Source organism: Mesitornis unicolor, unplaced genomic scaffold, assembly GCF_000695765.1.
Source record: "Mesitornis unicolor isolate BGI_N332 unplaced genomic scaffold, ASM69576v1 scaffold30440, whole genome shotgun sequence".
Classification (NCBI taxonomy): domain Eukaryota; kingdom Metazoa; phylum Chordata; class Aves; order Mesitornithiformes; family Mesitornithidae; genus Mesitornis; species Mesitornis unicolor.
In genome coordinates this window covers 28,943-46,672 of record NW_010159449.1, presented here as the reverse complement: position 1 = coordinate 46,672, position 17,730 = coordinate 28,943, and the positions used below count along the sequence as shown (strand labels likewise).

Here is a 17,730-nt window from a genome sequence, read left to right as displayed (position 1 = left end):
TCTGAACCTTCTCTCAAGTGATGAAGAGTTTAAAACTACCCAACATTTTATGTCTCTTTTGTTAAATATTTTTAAATATATGGATCGTATAGCAAATTTAAAATACTCATGTTCTACATCAGGAGGTCTAAATGATCCCAGTTACAGAGTACCCGAGTGCTTCCAAAAGTAGCAGATAATAATGCACATTGTGGATTATAATAATGCCAAGGTAAGCTGGAAAGCTGTATCAAAGTTTACCAAATATGAATCTTCTGGCCGCTTGTGATCTGCTCAGTCCAGATGTATTGAGAAAGCTGCTTGCTTCTGAAGGGTTTAAAAGTGCTCAAAATTTATTTTTAATACAACAATCTGCAATAACAATATTAACTCTTTAAAGCCTATACTCCCTGCATTTTATATTATTGTCTTTAAAGGCGTTCATCAAAGGTGTAGTGTGTTAAATCTTGGCCACAGTGTACACTTGAGTTTTCTGAGTTTTTTTATTAGGTTGGTTTGGCTGTGGAAATCTTGGATAAGACAGTATGACTTCATACTCTTGTCTTTGAGCTGAATTGTAGTCACTCCTGAGTGATGAAACCAACATGATCAGTGCTGGTAGAAATTATTCAGAGCCAGTGATTGTAAAGAACATTATTTTTAAGAGTCTTTTTAAAGAAATTAGAGTTCAAACAGCATGAACTACTCTGGCCGCTGAAGTACAGGATAGTGATTGAAATTGATCCCTGCCTGGTGTGCTTCAGTATATAATGCTTTCGGGGGGGAAAAAAAAAGTGTAATTGCTGGCTTTAAATTCAGCTCAAAAGGGGGAAGAGGAACAATCCACATTTTGCATAGTTGTCTAAAGGATAAAATATTTGTCCAGAAAGCCAGAAACAGGGATTCAAAGCCTGTTTCGAGCTAAATATTTTGAACCCTGTCTCTTGTGTTGTTAAGAGTTTAATTAGACTGTAAAATTATTTAGTGGGAACGTCCATTGGTTCTATAGAAGCTGAGCATCTGGTGAATATAAATGCAAAGTTCATGAGTAAGAAAGAGGAAGCTTCTCTCCCTAGCTCAAGCCCATAATCTCCAGGCTGCTAGGAGGAGAGTTCTGAGGCTCCGGTCCCTGTTCGCAGAAGTGCTTTAGCACTTTACTTTAGAGCAATGGGATGAAAATTAGAAGTAGTCCAGGAGAAAGGATCAGAAAAGCTTCCCAACAGAGCATCTTAGACACAAGGCTGTAAGTTCCCTTTTTTGTCCTGGTCTTCCTTTGCAATCCATGGCTCATTCCTCGCCCTTTGCACACACTGACTCATTTTCACAGAATGGTGCCTTTCTATGATACATTCTTTAATATGTTGTAGGGCGCTTCACAATACACCATGATCTTAAAAGCAGTATGACTTTTTTTTATTCTTTCTTGTAGTCAATGGAAGTATTTCAGTCACGATTAGAAGAAGCTGAAAAAGTTGCACCCAGAAAAGAAAACTATTATAGAAGTGGAAGATGGAAGAAAACTGACTATTCAGAAAATGAGAGAGACAAGAAAGAACAGCATATGAAAAAGGAGACACAAGATGAAGATGATAGGAACTGGAACATGTCTGGGGGCTATACTAGGGAGAAGTATGGCAAGGGATGGGGGCAAGAAGACAAAGGTTACAAAAGAGATGTGTCAAGGGAAGACCAAGAACGTGGACACAGTAGAACGGACTCAGTAATGAGAGGCTACAGCTCCAAAGGAGAAAAACACTCTGATGAAAAACAAAGTCAGGAAAAGAGTTTATCTTTAAACAACATGAAACATAAATTTCTGAAACCCTCTGAAGACGATTCATCACCTTACAGTGCACCTAGAGACTACAAGTCACAGCAGTCCTCTTCCAAACAGCTGGTTCATAGCTCTTTGAGCAACCGCTTCCAAAAACCTAGTGAGGATACTGCACTGTGGAGCAATACACATGCAGAAGATAACAGTGAGAAAATAATGTCTGATCAGAAATTATCAGTTGGGGGGGCACAAATTGATGACAGCAGTTCGGAAAGAACTCCAAAAGATCAAAAAAAGAAGTCAGAACAGGAATATCCAAGCAATATCACTGAGAAGAAACAAATGTTATTTGACAGTAAAACATCGTGTTCTAGGTATTTTTTAAACATCTTTACTTGTCCTTTATTTGCTATATTTTTCATGGCAAAGTATACCAGAAACACTGTCTTCTTTGAGACAGTATTAAATCAGATCATAGCAGATCTCTTTAGTTAAGAGGAAACTGCTCTCCCGGCTAGGGACAGCTACAACAGACCACTGTAGAAGTAACAAGCACCCTCTGCTTGTCCTGTCCCCTCAGTGTAGTTGAGAACTGATAATGATAATTTTTTTTTTCTGCTTCTTTCTAATGTTAGTTCACACTGCAGTAAAATTGACCTTGTAGGCAAAAAAACCTGCACAACTATCTTAACTGTTGCTGAACTTATAAAAGACAAACTTGAAATGTTGGAAAATGCTGACTGAACACTGAAATAATACAGCCGGGATTGGTTTCCCTCCTGTGAGAGGAACTCATATGCTAAAGCAGTAGCGTGTGAAAAATAGTAGAAGGTATCGATTAGAAAAGTGCTTTTTCTGTGGAAGAGAGGAGAGATGAATAGAAGTGGGAAGGGAAACAAACTAATTGTGGTAGAAATTTCAGTTTACTTGCTTTAGTGGAAGACAACAGAGTGTAGTAAGGAGAGGTGTTTGGAGAAGTAAGTTGTAGTCAACTGTGCTCTCCTCGAGGCCACTGTGCTCCAGTATTACCAGCCTAGGGGTTCTTCCAGTAATATGAATAATGTGGCTATTACTGTGAATGCTTTCCTTCAGATCTTCCTTATAATAGGTAGGCATGCTCAGAATTATTTTGGAGTCAGGATAGTGATATTTAATTGCTTGGGAAAGCTGAAAAAGTAAGTATTCGTGGTCGGAGTATGTAAGAAGGGTGATATCATTTATTTGGAAACACATTTGATGAAATATGATCAAGTGTAATTCCTTCTTATATGCTTATGTCAGTTATTTGCAGGAAAGACTTCTTATAGTGGGGTTATCAATTTACTTTTGATGTTTAATGGATTCTATTAACAAGACAATACCTTAAAAGTATTTATTTTATTGGTAGCTATTCATACATATAGTACTTGCAGATACCTCACTGTACATTTGCAAAGAAAAATTGTACTTTAAATGAGCATTACATGATTAACCAGAAACAGGCAGATTAGTCTACACAGATCTTTTATATTGTATTGGGTATTCTTCCAGATTTTACTTGCTGTATTTTATACTTCGATAGTAGCTAAAGATGCCCCTGCGCCCTGAAGGAGCAGGTTGGAAAGGACCTTTAAAGGTCATCTATTCCAACCCAGAACATTCTATGATTCTATGCTATGATAGCAGCCAGTGAAATTTACATTTTCTTTGATACCAGGAAGATGAATTGTTTGTGTGATGTTCACTTAATTTTGTTTGTTTGTTTATTTTTTAAATACCATGAGTTTGAAAATACATTATGGCTGGAGTACTTCCTGATTCTGCCACGAATAGTTTGTGTGCCCTGTGGGAAGTCCCACTCATAAGTGTTTGTCTTATCTAGTTTTATTGTTTATTGTAGTATTTGCCTGAGTATTATTTTGCTGGAAAATTAAAAAAAAATCTCTTTATATTTGTTTTGGTTACTCAGAAAAATGAGATCTTTTAGTATCAAACCTGTTATATATAAGACATTTTCAGACATTCGAATTTAGTGATCCTCTTTGTTTTTCTAGATGTTGCCTTAATAGTTATTCCCTGAAATGCCGGGGGTTTACCACTGAAATGCACTTTGTAAACTTCTGATTAGAATGATTCTGAGCTGGAGCCTATGAGACTTCCTCAGCTCTTGAGTCCTGCTTTGTTCATGACTACATGGTCTGCACGGTCCACATAACTATGTAGTCAGGTGCATGATCTGCACAGTCCACAGCTGGTTTCTGCCTGCTTTGGGTAGTGCATTGGTCTCCATAAGGAAACTTCAGTATTTGTGTAAGAAAGGATCCTGTGGTGAGCTGGGAGAGTGCATCTGCACTGCAATCCAGACAGACTCCGTGAAAATGAAACTCAGAACTATGTCTGGAAAAAAACCACCCTCTTAAGAAGCTTCATTTTTGTGCATGTAAAAAGGCAGGATTATGTGTGGTTAGTCTTATCCTTCATCTTAAATATAATGCTCTTTAAAAAAAAAACAAAAAACAGCCTCAAATACTTCACTGATTAGCAACAAATAATCCATGTAAATTACATATAATCCTTTAATAAGTCTGACTTCATTCTCAGTTTTGTTTCCTCCATGGCTTCCAGAAGGAGAAAGCAAGATCTAACAGCTGTGTTATACAGCTGATGGCAAATAGGAGTTCTGACATCCAGTAAACGTTACTTAACTGTAGTGAACTACTAACAACAGGAGAGTTTTGGTGATCATCCAGAACACAGAGACTGAGTGAAGGACACCATGTGAAGACTTTGCACCGTATTCTTAATTAATTAATTAATTAATTCATTATTTCAGGGGGCAGGGAGAGCTGAGTGTTGCTTTGTGTGCGTTGTGGCTTGACCCCATCAGGCAACTGCATGTATACCCAGCTGCCTGCTCACTGTGCCTCCTGCAGAGGCAATCAGAAGAGCAAAAGGGAGGAAAAACTCATATATTGGATAAAGACAGTTTAACAAATGGAGGAAAGAGACAAGAACAAGTGGTGCAAAGGCAGTTGGTCGCTTATCACCTCCCATGGCAGGTTGGTGCCCAGCCAGTTTCTGAGCAGCAGCTGCTTTGGAAAGGCTGCACTCCCCAGCTTTTACTGCCAAGCGTGGCATTACATGGTATGGAATAGCCCTTTGGCCAGTTGCGTTTGGCTGTCCTGACCATGTCCCCTCCCAGCCCCTTGCCCACCCCTGCCTGCCTGCTGGGGGTGCAGAGTGAGAAAAAGAAATCCTGGAGGCTGTATAAGCACTGTTCAGCAACAGCCACGACACTGGTGTATCATCCACACTGTCATCAGTTAAGGCCAAAGCACAGCACCATAGGGGCTGGTATGAAGAACATCTACTCTATCCCAGCCAGACCTGGAAGAGCATGTTCTTATTGAGTAGAAGTTAGTGATACCAGTGCCTCGTTATTGTTATCTTAAAGGAAGCAGCTACTCCTTTATAGTCTCTTTTTTTTTTCTCTTTAATAATGGTGAATTACTTCATTCTTACTGCAAGTACAAAAACTGTACCTTTTAGCTTTTGATTACCACATGTAGTAAGTACAATGCTAATTGTAACTGGATAGAGCTGCAAATTTTGGGAAACTAGATTGTGTGCAGAAGTGGTTTGCTTATTCAAGTTCAAAGAATTCAATTATTATGACAGAATAGAGAATTCCTTTCTTTTCCTCACAGAAGAGAACTAAGCTTAAAAACTATTTAGCTGATATTTTCTTTTGCATGTGTTTTCTGTTTTAGTTCTATTAAACCAGATTTTGCATCTTCTTTGATATTTTAATTCTAATTGTTAGCCAGTACAATTATTGACCTGATTTAAGTGGAGATTTCTTAGGCCTGAAAATCCATACAGCCTCTGCTTATTGACTTATTTGTTTCCAAGTTTTTTTAATCTGACTCTTGACTCCTAAGCTTCTGTGTGTTTGAGCTGTCCTTCAGTGGGAACTGTCTTTTTTGGTAGAATTTTGTAGAAAATTCTGGCTCTTGAATCATTTCACGTTAAAAAGTAAATCTTCATTGACATGAAGGCTTGGATTAATAGGTGCTGCTGGTTCAGTTCCTCGTCTCTCACACTGACAATGTACTTCTAAAGTTTTATCCCTTTTAAAACACAGAGAGAGAGTTTCTTCAGCCTATAAATCAAAGTGTTTTGGACAGTTATGACACAGGTTAATTAAAAGTGCTGATTGGATGTCCAAGGGATCTCCCCAGAGGAAAAGTCCATCCCGCTAGCATTTGCTGAAAAATCACACTTAATAATGTGACTGCTTCAGAGTTTAATTTGAGACAAGATAAAAAGCAAAATAATACAATATCTTTAGTCTCAAAAAGTTCAGACGATGATTCAGGCACTAATGCCACTTTAAAAAAGCATGTATGAGGTAATAAAGATCTCTTGCTCCCTTTACTGATACAGACTGCCTTATTATGAAAAACATAGGTGAAGTGTGAACTTAGTCTTAGACGGTTCTGTTTCAGATGAAGTTAATGTCAATGTTTCTGCAGAGTTTTGGGGTTTTGGATTGGGCATTTCAAAACAGCTAAAAGTAACTCTGATTATTTCATCAGGGCTAGGGAGATCTGGCTGCTAAAGATGACACCGTCTTCAGAGTTCTCTCGTTCTTCACATCCTACAGGATTTAATCATATTGAGTAGTGAGCGAATTCTCTCTATCCCTTTCAATAGCAGGGACCAATATCATAACTGTGTTCTTATGTGTCTTTTTTGTTAGATATTTTACTTTCAGGGTTAGTTGATTTTAGTCTTTCCTAGCGTTAGAGAAAAAGAACCAAACTTGTTGGATGCCTCTTTGCAATAATTCTTAGAAACCTTATTTATTATCATAAGAACTCATACACTGGCCTATTAATATTAAAATTAAGATGCAATACTATTTATTACTAGCTGTAGCTTCTCTAGGGAGACTTCATATTTTAAAAACAATACTCATTAATTTTCCATGGAAACTCTACTTGTATGAGCCATAATGTCTTTGGAAGCAAAGATTGTGCTGTGAGCAGATGATTATGGGCATAGAAGTAGTTTTCAGGATACGGAATGCCACTTGGCTTGCAGAAGAACTACTGGGACATAGGTGATTCTGCTGGAGCTGAGAAGGAAAAGCATGACCAAAGCCAGAAAGGCCAGTTACATAGTGGGTTTAAATTACTTTTTCTGCTCCTCTTTTCCTTGCTTTTTGTCTGCTTATGCCTTCTGCTGGCTCTTGACTGTTTGTACATAGTGCTCTTAATTTTGAGTGATCTCAAAGGTAAAAGGAAACGTACCTCATAAAAATTTTATTCAAGCTTTTTTATTTCAGAGTTGAGCAACTTCTGACTGCAGATACATTTTTCTAATATGTTGTTATCACTTATTTTGACAATAGAAGTATATGTATCAGTACAGTAGGCATATAATAGTAACACAGCTGAATACTGTGGTTTTAATGCTGCTGGTGTTTTACAGACATGCATCAGAGAATGAGCCACCTCGGGTCCTTAGTGAAGAGGAGATGAACAGACTGGGAGCGAGGATAGTGAAGGCAGAACTCATGGGAGACATGGTAATGTCCTTGAAACATTGTCGTGTCTTAATGCAGTTTTTCTTTAAAGCTCATAGTGATTTAGTTATTTAAAAAAAAAAAAAGGTATTCAATCAAATTAAGTCCTGCAAACTTTGATCAGATAGGATTTGAAGGTACTGCTTTTACTGTAACTTCTGCTCTAAATGCAGTGGTTCATAGGCTAGAATACAGATTCAGATCCCCAGGTTTTGTAGGCTAGGCAGCATATCCAAAACCAGTTGTTTTCTGCCTTTTTGATATGATTTAATGTCTTTTTATTAAGCAGGGAGCAGGTGAATATGACAAAGCTCCCAGTCTGTTACAAGGTAGACAGTATCTGGAGCTTTTGTTATTTCTCCAGCTTTGTCACAGGTAGACATGCTTGTGGCCCGTAGCTCTGCTGTGTAAGCATACTAATTATGGTATGGAAATATAAAACTGAAAGGAACTGCATAGGCCACTGCATCCAGCTCTGCAATGAGAACAACTGTGTGATGCTTTTCAGCTCCACAAAATGAGACTGGAACCATGGAGCTGGAATAAACAACTGCACGTTTGACATTGCTTTATTTTATTTTTTTTATTTGATTGCTGAATTTTTTTGAAGGATAGAATAACAATTTTTAGAAGTTGATCCTATCATTATGAGCCTTTGGGTTTTTCTAAGGATGAGTTTTTAGTGTACCTGTTTACCTTGCCTCTTGTGACAGAATATTTGCACCAAAATCTGCATCAGTAAGAAGTTTATCAGAAAGACATTTTATAACTTCAAGTGTCAAATTAGTATTTCCTGAGAGCCATTGATTTTTGGATTTATGGGAAGTTTTAAAATATTTGGCATATACATTTACTGCTGGACTTCAATGCTGGACATTGTCTTTGTCAAAGTCCCTATCACATAATTTACTTTTTGTTAGAAGAAAGTGTCCATTTTATAGATATTGTCTCTTCAAATTGATTTTATTTTATGGATTCTTTTTCTACAGAATTTACACACAGGTCTGTGTATGGAGCTTTACAAAATTTGAACAAATACACCTTTTCTAGAAATCTTGTGCATTTGAAATCTTAACAACAAACACAAAACCACCTGAGTGTAAATAATAAAATAACTAATCTTTACCTTGTTGCTCTTTAAATGTATTTTCATGGACTTTCTCTGATCAGATTGAAGATGCAGCTTGTTTAAACACATTCATCCCCACACACCAGAACAGATGGTTATGTAGCAGCATGTCCTGCTGGCTGGAGCTCAAGGTTGATCATGTGGGACAAGTGAATTCTGAATCTATTTTAGTTACTGACTTGCTGCTTGGGGTTGATCAAATGACTGAATTTTGGGTCAGCAAGTATAGGCTTGATTGTTGGAGTTGGATCAATGAAACTGGCAAAGTGGTCAGTGTAAATGGTTGTATTGCAGGTTGATAGATTGTCACCAGGCAATTCCTAGCAAACCAACATATTCTACAATGCTTGTATTTATTTAATAAACAGATGGAATAGGGAGCAGGAACATCAAAACCAATTTGTACAAGACTGTAAACAATTCTCATTTTCCAATTCTTGTCCATTTTAATACCCAGAGTAAGGTCTTAATTGCCAAAGTTGGACATGTGGTGCAGAGAGAGACTTGAAACTGCATAGCAAAAATGCGTGAGAGAGATTTCCATAGGTGCATTGTGTGTGTATTGTGCATGGTGCATCCGTTGTGTTAGCTATACAATTATTACTGTAATTGAATAATGTTTGAAATAGAATTTTTCTGGTTTTATGACAGTATGCATTTCTACACTTTAGATACCTCTGTTTTGAACATTTTTAAAAAATTTTATCTGCATTAAAGAATTGTGTGAACTATATTGACATTCACATTATATTACCACTTTCTTTGAAGGAGTTAGCTTCAAAACTTCAAGCAGAACTCGATAACGCACGCAAATTGAGGGAAACTCAAGGGCATATTCCAGCACAGTCTGGCAGAGAGGTAAGGGGAAAATATTCTTATTTTCTTTGTGCTAACACAATGGTATAGTACAGGTAGCAGCTGAATTATAGAGAAGATGAAATGTACTAAGGAAAATTCCAAGGTGACTTTAGATGAGTTACTGTTCAAATTATATTGCACTTTTTGGTGGTAAACCAAACTTTCTCCATTGTACTTTAGCAATTTCCATAGCAATTTTTTACTGGTAATATTTTCTCAGCAATTATATATATATATCTTCCATTAAAATTAAAACTAGTATGCGTCCTGTTGCTGACTGCCCTGGAGACCTAGACCTTGTGATGGGGTCCCTTGGCTGTCTTGGCTTTCATGCTCTGCAGTGACTGACACAGGCACTGAAGCGGGTGACCTGCATCTTGCTTAACTTGCCACAATTTGATGCTGGCTGTTGCATCACTCTCATGTCTCTGAAGAAGCTGACACTTCAAATGCTCTTCTTTTTAAAGGGTACTATTCCAGAAATGGGCAGTAATCTTTTTCCGTGCCAACTTTGATATAGCTGCAGGGAAACAGGGTCAATATCTTCATTTATGAGCTCTGTCCTCATGATGGAGAGGATACCTTTAGGCAAAAACTAATGTTCTTGTCCAATTTGACCCCAATTCCATAGTGAAATTTCAGTTTGAAAAGTCACTAAAACTTTTTTTGAAAAGACTTATTCTCAGACCTCATACATTGATTAGCATTTCTCCGATCTTTAGTGGACAGAGTGAACTGGATGTTAGTATATAGACCTCTTGCTGACTACATTGTGACAAATGTATTGAAGTATAAAGTCAATCCTTGAATTCAAAAGAATTAAAGATTACAAAAGCTCTGTATTAGGCAGACTCTGCTTCATCACAGTGCAATTCTTAGGAATGTTTTTTGTGTGTATACCAATAAGCCTGAATAAAGCAGATTGGGGTTGTGTAATTATGCAGGAAAAAATCCATTCAGATTTTAAAATTGGCAAGTAGAGGATGTGTTATAGGTGATCCTCAAAAATGTTGATAAAGACTTGTTCCTTAGAAATTGAGTAACAATTTTGGTCATCCTTTGTCTTAACTGTAGTTTGATTTTTATCTTAATTTTTAATTAAAGGATTTTTAAAACTAGCAGCATGTAGACATTGCAAAAGTGTACCAAATGTAAATACTATTTAATTTTTAGAAAGGAAAATAATTTAAAAAACCACCAATAAAAAACCAAAACCAAACAAAAAACTAAAGTGCAAGCATTCAGCATGAGGCCTCTCTTTCTAGCCCTCTTCTTCTTGAGGGTGGTTGATCTCACAATTTATGCTTTTACCAAGCTATAGGCTGCTCTGCAACAGGGACATTCCTCCCTATGTATAGAAACACCAAGCTTAGTGATGTGAGAGTTTGAGGATTGAGAAGGATAAGCTGACAAAGCAGAACTAGTCTGCATGCTTCTGGCCTGAAATGGTTCCTAATCTCTCTCTGGACTGGCATCTGGAAAGTTTGTGAGTATTCCAGGAGTAGCCATACTGAAAAAGAAGGGTGTATTACAGACTTGGCTAGATTGAAATACCATCTTGCTGTCCTAAAGCCTCAAAGGGTTTGACTATCTGTGAATATGCAGACTCCCCAAAACACGGTGAAAACCTTGAAGTTTACTTGAAGCTGTGTGTCTAAACAACCCAGATGTTCAGAAACCATCTGGTAGCGCGAGAGAGGCTGATCTGTGAAGGTGTATTTGATGCTGTATGAATCAGGCTTTCTGCCGCATTGACCACCAAAGGGACAGCCTCAGTCAGTCCAGCCAGCTGTATTCCAAGTTAGATACCTGAAGCAGTTTCCACAGAAGTGGTTTTCCAAATGAATGTCTCATTGGTTCCGAATTTTTATAGCTTTGCCTCCTCTGCCAGTTAGAAACATGAAGTATTTTATTTCAGACAGGTCTGTCTCTGGTTCCTTGGAGAAGCATGGCCAACATCATGCTGAAAAGTCTTGAACTGTGGCTTTGCCTTATTTCCACTTTTATTGGAAGAGCTGGGGAGATAAATCAGGAAGCAGCAAAGGCAGTTGTGAATGCAACTCCCTAGGAAGGATTTTTGATTCTTGATTAATTGAACATGGATCAATTTCCCAATTCAGTTCACACAGCGAGCTCGTGGATGAAAACTTGTGCTAATATAAGGGGGTGTGCGTGGACTGCTGGGGTTTGTACACAGGACATGATCAATTCTTTTGAGTGCAGTGCTGGTTTATTAGCAAGAAGAAATTTATTAGAAGAAACTACAGACTGAAAGGACTGTGAAGTGGTAGCTTAAATCCTGGTTTTATTTATTTTTTTTGTTTGTAAGTGAGAACAGAGGCAAACCAAGCTTTTATAGTTATTTTGGTTTAGACAAGAATTCTGCCCCCAAGCAACCCCAAAATTGTGGTTTTGAAGTACAGCTGGGCTGTATGAAGGGACTAATGCTGAATTAAGTATTTTAATTTCATTTGTGATGGAATTAAGCATCTGAACATAAGCACCATTTATATCTAAATTTTCATGGGTATTTTGAGAAAAGTGAAGTTACAATTTGAGCCCTAATGAAACTGGAAGAGAAGGGTGCTGTACCATAGTGTTTCTGAGTTAGGATAGATGATGAAAATGAGTAGTTACTGAATGTAAGGGGACAGCAGAAAATTGTGGAGCCTTCAACATTTAAGAAAATTCCCATGTGTTCATGGTTTGCCTCTAAGTACAACTTTTATTTTTGTTATCTGAAAGTGCTTACACAACTCTTGATTTGATTGCATTGCTTATGAGGATGCTACCTCTGCCATTGTCAGTACCAGTAATAACTGATGTCATTTATGCTTTTATTGTGCATTTTTACTTAAAATACATCTGGAACATTAACATTACTTTGAGGCAGATCATTTGCAGTGGTTTTTGGTGATCCAAAAATGGGGACGTAAAAGGTTCAATGAGCAAGAGGCAGACTGAAAACAAATGCAGAAAAGGTGATTCTTCACCGAGTGGTTGCTCCAGGTTGTTGTGGATATTGGAAGCTTGCGTAGATTCAAGGAGAGCCTGGAGAAGTTCATGAAAAATAAATCCCTTGAAGACTGTACAGAGATGAGGTCTGGCTCCTAATTGCTGAGTTGCAAATGCTTGGAGAGATTCTTTCTCTTTGTACTCTTCATTAGGCATTCACTTTTGGCTACCGCTGGAGAAGGCATGTTTGGGATTAGGTTTGATCCATGTTAGGTGCTTTTATGTTTTAATCCACACGTAGAAAGTGTTCTCTGTGATGATTCTAAATAATTTATGATGTGCATTATTTGTGTGCTTTGCCTTTTCAGGTTTTTTTTTTTCAGATATTTTCCCATCTCTTGTCATACTTCCCTCAGTGTGGTCCCTGCATAAGAATTAGAGTAAAATCTGCTGAATGAAAAAAGTTTGCTTTTGTGTTGCTAAAGACTGACTTAATTCTGTTTGTGTTTTTCAACCAGGAAAAATATTTACATGATACACATTTAGGTAAATTTAGATTCAGTTCAGGGCAGTGGATGAATGAAACGTGTCCATCTTTTAAAACTGTTTTCTATTCCAGATGAAGTATGGCTTGTAAGAAAAAACCCTCACTGCTAAGCCTGTTACTGGGCTCCATAGCACTTAGTCAATATGTGGGAGACAGAGAGTAGTCTCTGCTGAGCGATTGCTAGAGACAGTTCTTAATAATGATGAATTGTGCTTAAAATACAAAATCAGTGCAAAAATGAATGAAAGGTAGAAGGTGGTACTTCAAGCAAAGTAACATGGTAGAGCATATACTATCATAGAGTATTCAAAAGACGAGAGTAAAGTTCTGGAAAAGTAGAGAGAAGCAAATTCAGGCTTTTCTGTCATGCATTTGCAAAATTGTAAGGAAACCAAAAATTATTTGGTATAATAAATCTTCATTTGAATAACTGAATTTTCTGTGAAAGTCCAGCAGCCTTCAGTCTAGTACAATTCATTTAATAAATATAATGCATAAGGAATAAAACAATGGTTTGTTTATATATATATGCTGAAATTTTTCTAATGAAGGGCATGCAGTGCATGAAAGGTATCTGCAGAGTGACAGTCTTCAGTTTTGGCAGGCACTGTATTTCTCTTTGTAGTAGACATCTGAATGACATGATGCTGCTTTAAAGGAGATCACTTTTTCTAGACTACCTGTTGCCTCTCTAAGAGTAACACTCTCCAGTCCATTGCTTGTGCATCTCAGGTGGAGAAGGTTTATAGTGCAGGAAAAGGTAATTTAGCTAGTTTTATGGCAGAAGTAGGGCTTGTCTTTTAGTGAAAACCTTCATAATGTCAAGAGCTTCTTGTACTTCAGGTGCTTCTGCCTTTTGAAATTATTCTCCAAGAGTGTAAATAGTAAGGATGATTAGGTATTCAATACCTCCTCTAACTATATCTGAACACAAATTTTAATGTATTGAAGGTCTGATGTTTAAGTTGGATCCCTGAGATGCATTAGAGTCCAGACTGAGAGAGAATTCTGGAGAACCTAGCTCACTATAGGTATTTTTTTTTTTTCTGTGTTTGAAGAATTAACACTTACAATTTTTCAGAAAGGAAACAGCTTGGTTTATACCTCAAATTCTGTTTATGATAAAATACCATCCTTAGCATACCATTGCTTGCAGTTCTGCATTAAGAGAGACAGTGTGGAACATGCAGGTTCTTCATCCAGAGAAATTATTTGCAGCACAGTTATCACGAGACAAGTAAACCATATGATGTTAGGAGCAGTCGAGAGGAATCCGCTGTGGAACAAACCTGAAATAATATTCTGTTGGTTCCAATAATAATAATGGGGAAAAATGAGAATGTTACTTTATATTTTGCATGTTTTAAAGATTGGCCTTTTCAGAAATCACTTAAAAATGACAGTGATTCCTTGGAAAAATAGTCAATTATGTAATAGTAAAGTGGCATGTTTGTGTATGTTTATTTGAATATGTGTGGGTATACATGTATAATTTAGATAGTGATTAATACGTTGGAATAGGAAGTGAAAGAAAGAAGAAAAATAATCACTACTTCTGATGTGTCTTCTAAAAAAACCCCAGCAAACCCAAACAAACACCAAACAAAATCCCACAAATTACTCTGAAAATTAACATTCAAAATTGCAGGTATGCCAGCACGTTTAATTTTAGGTTTGGGAACTGACGCTATAAATGTAGATATTTTTCTGAAATAAAAGATACTTGGTTGTCAAAATTTACCTGTAATATGTTTAAATAACACATGATTGAGTGGTTTTTCATTGTGACATATCCAGTGCAGAACTGAAATGCAGCTGTAGTAAAGTCTTTTAGTCTTACATTATACAAAGAATAATTTAAAAAATATTTAAAACTGCTTCTCAGAAAAATACAGCTAAGACACTTGTATAAAAGCTAAAACACTGGGGATTAATGATAATCACTAAGTGCACAATAAAAATCTGATTTCATTTGGAACTTCAGATGGTGGGGAGACACAGCAACAGATGGCTTTTGGCCTCTACTCTCAGCTGATTTCAGCTCATCATATTTTCTAATTCCTGCTTTTCTATCACACTTGAGTCTTGTTTGCAGGATGGCTGTGCCAGTCTTTCTTGAGCAAAAGTTGGTGTTTTCCTTACACAGAATTGACTAGCTCAAACTGGCACGGGGAATAATAAAGTGACCATACTTTTGCAGAACAGCTTTAATATCATTAGTGCGTACTTTTAAAAAATAATAGGTCTATGCAGTTTCTGGTGAGTGTATTTCCTGAACGCTCTCGCCGCTGTCAGTAAGAGAAGATCACGCAATTATTTATAAGACAAAAATGTATTAAGGCAAACTGTCTTAACTTCATGAATGTAATTTATAGGAAATTGGTTTTTGCAATTAAAAACTACTGGAGAAATTGTATCAGCAATTAAATAATATAAAATATCTGACTGGTTTCAGTACACGAAACAGGTATAAAAAGGCGGAGCGGATAAAACTTCTTAAGAGTTCAAACTGGTAATACAAAAGCTCTAGAGTATGCTTTGACATTGCAAGCAAAGCTGTTTCCAAGAGCCATGCAGCAGTATGGTTGATGGTACCAGTTTTTCTGGCTCTGTTTTTCTCCAAACACTAAGCAGAATTTCTGCATGTTTTTAGTGCTGTGTTTTTCACAGTGAGAGCAGTCAGCCATTGGAATAATCCTCCCAGGGAAGTGGTGGATTCCCCAGTATTGGACACTTTTAAGACTCATCTTGGCAAGGTGCTGGGCCATCTTGGGCTTTTGCAAAGAAAGGTTGGACCAAATGATGCTTGAGGTCCCTTCCAACCATGTATACTATGATACCCAATCACTCTGTTTGCTTAGTGTGAATTCAGGTTTTTTAAACGAATTTAATACCTCTACACCAACTAAAAACATAAGCAAAACATTCCCAGAAACCCTTTCTGGTGCAGTAGGTACTTCCAGTTTGAAATGGAAAGGTGAACCTCACTGATGCTTTTCTTGGTCCTCACACAGCCTTAGAAAACACATGGTATTACGTCTTTTTGGATTTAAATGGTTTTATGTGTACATTATTTTATAAAAGTGTGAACTATGCATTAATAATGTATTTTGTATGTTTAAGCAATGAAGCACAATAACTTTGTTCAAAATGAGATTTTGAAAGGAGAATTTGATCAGTCAATGACTATTGGGACCTGCTGATCTTTAGTGTAATCACAGCTTAGGTCTCATTAGCCACCGCTACCAAGATAAAGCAGAAGCATTTTATAGAAATAGGCTGTTTAAGAGGAGCAATCAAACTCTGCACCCACCCTTCTAAAAGGAATTAAGACATTTGGTTTTTGGCCAGCACATCTGGATAACGAGATACTTCCAGCTAGCAGCATGGTTTGCACATTAGTGCATGAGGGATTTTTGCAGAAGTTCTTCACGGACGCTGCGCTAACGGCTGTGGAGAGGGGGGCTCTCCACTGGTGTCAGATGGATGCACCCCCGCCAGTGTCAGTATTTGCTTTCCCACTCTGTTCTGCCTGTGAGCCCAGAGGAATTGCTTCTAGGTAAGATGATGTTACAGGCTCATTGCTTTTTCAAGTCTTTGTCTTTCTTCTGATGTCTTCCAAAGTAACAGCAGTGATAATAGCTTGAGGGCATGGATATACTCGAGTAGAAGCTTGAAAGAATGCGGAGCTGAATCTTTGTTCTGCAACATCCAGTTGTCCACATTCGTCCTCTGCCCCTTTTTTTTTTTTTCCGGAAGATGCTTTTCTACATATAATCCTTCAATAATAATTTTTCAGATTGGACTTCTCTTTCAAATAAAAATGCATTATTAAGCACCCTCATATGCCTGAATTACCATTTTTGTTTGGGTTATTCTGTTGCTTTCAGTTTGTAAAATTATGTTTTCTGATACTACACTCTTTGGAAACACCTTATATACCAGAGCAAATCTCTTTTCTAAATAGTGAATATTGAGACCTGAACATTTTTTAAGCTTCTTCAGTATTTTTACTAGACTTTTATATTTACTTGTTCCTAAATTTTTATATTTACTTAAGTAAATGCTATTTTTATTTACATATGCTGAATTTCTGCTTATCACCTTCTTGTTCTTGTATTACATTTGTCTTTCATAAGTCCACAAATTCTTGTTTCATACCAAGAGCCAACATGCTACAATACCTTATTCTTTTATGGCCAGAGTATGTATGTTTTGTATCAGATGTTCTTGCTGTAGAAGCAAGCCTTCTAATCGTTGCATTTTTAAAATTTTCTCACATCCCATACCTATAGTGGCTCACTGATGCTGTGGTTAACTGACTAACCATTTCAAACAATTTAAAATATCAAACTGCATCTTCAGACCTCTTTTTAAGTTGCATTTGCAAGCTTATGTGGCTTGTTAATGTCCCTTAGTATTGTTATTAGACTTAATCACCTCAGTTTTCCCCATTGCTCGACACACCACTGGACACATTACAAGCTGCTGTAGATTGCATGTTACGAGTTCCGGTCTTACTTCTGCAGGCTGGGAAATGACTCTTACTGAGTATCCTGGTTTGAGCTAAATAGAACTGATTTTTTTTTGATTTGAGGTTTGAATGCACGTCCGTTCTAGTCATGAGATATTATTCGGATCACCTTATCTCAGAGATGCTCTAAGGAAATAAGTACTGAGAGTGAATAGAAAGATGTCTGAATGCAAGGATGATTGGAGGCATTCAGTGTAAAGAGGAGGTGAATAAGAAGGTCAGGTTACTTATTCTGAGTAGTAAACAGTTTAGCTAGAAGACTCATTTTCATAATATAAGAGGAAATAGTTGTTGAATTTAAAGGGCAACAGATTTTATATAAATAAGATAAAATTGAGTTTTTTACATAACATGTTACTAACCTGTGTCACTCTCTGGGGAAAAG

The 17,730-nt window shown here is 37.1% G+C and overlaps 1 protein-coding gene across 1 annotated transcript in view; it reads left to right on the top strand.

Annotated features, from left to right (window-relative positions):
• Window positions 1-17,730, top strand: part of LOC104542412 (CWF19-like protein 2) — a gene marked incomplete at its 3' end in the record, with an annotated part of 51,535 nt that overhangs the window by 7,693 nt on the left and 26,112 nt on the right. Inside the window, exons 7-9 of the mRNA XM_010186713.1 lie at window positions 1,409-2,127; window positions 7,229-7,325; window positions 9,220-9,309. Of these exons, the coding sequence (XP_010185015.1) occupies window positions 1,409-2,127; window positions 7,229-7,325; window positions 9,220-9,309 (906 nt within the window). The remainder of the gene's footprint in view (window positions 1-1,408; window positions 2,128-7,228; window positions 7,326-9,219; window positions 9,310-17,730) is intronic.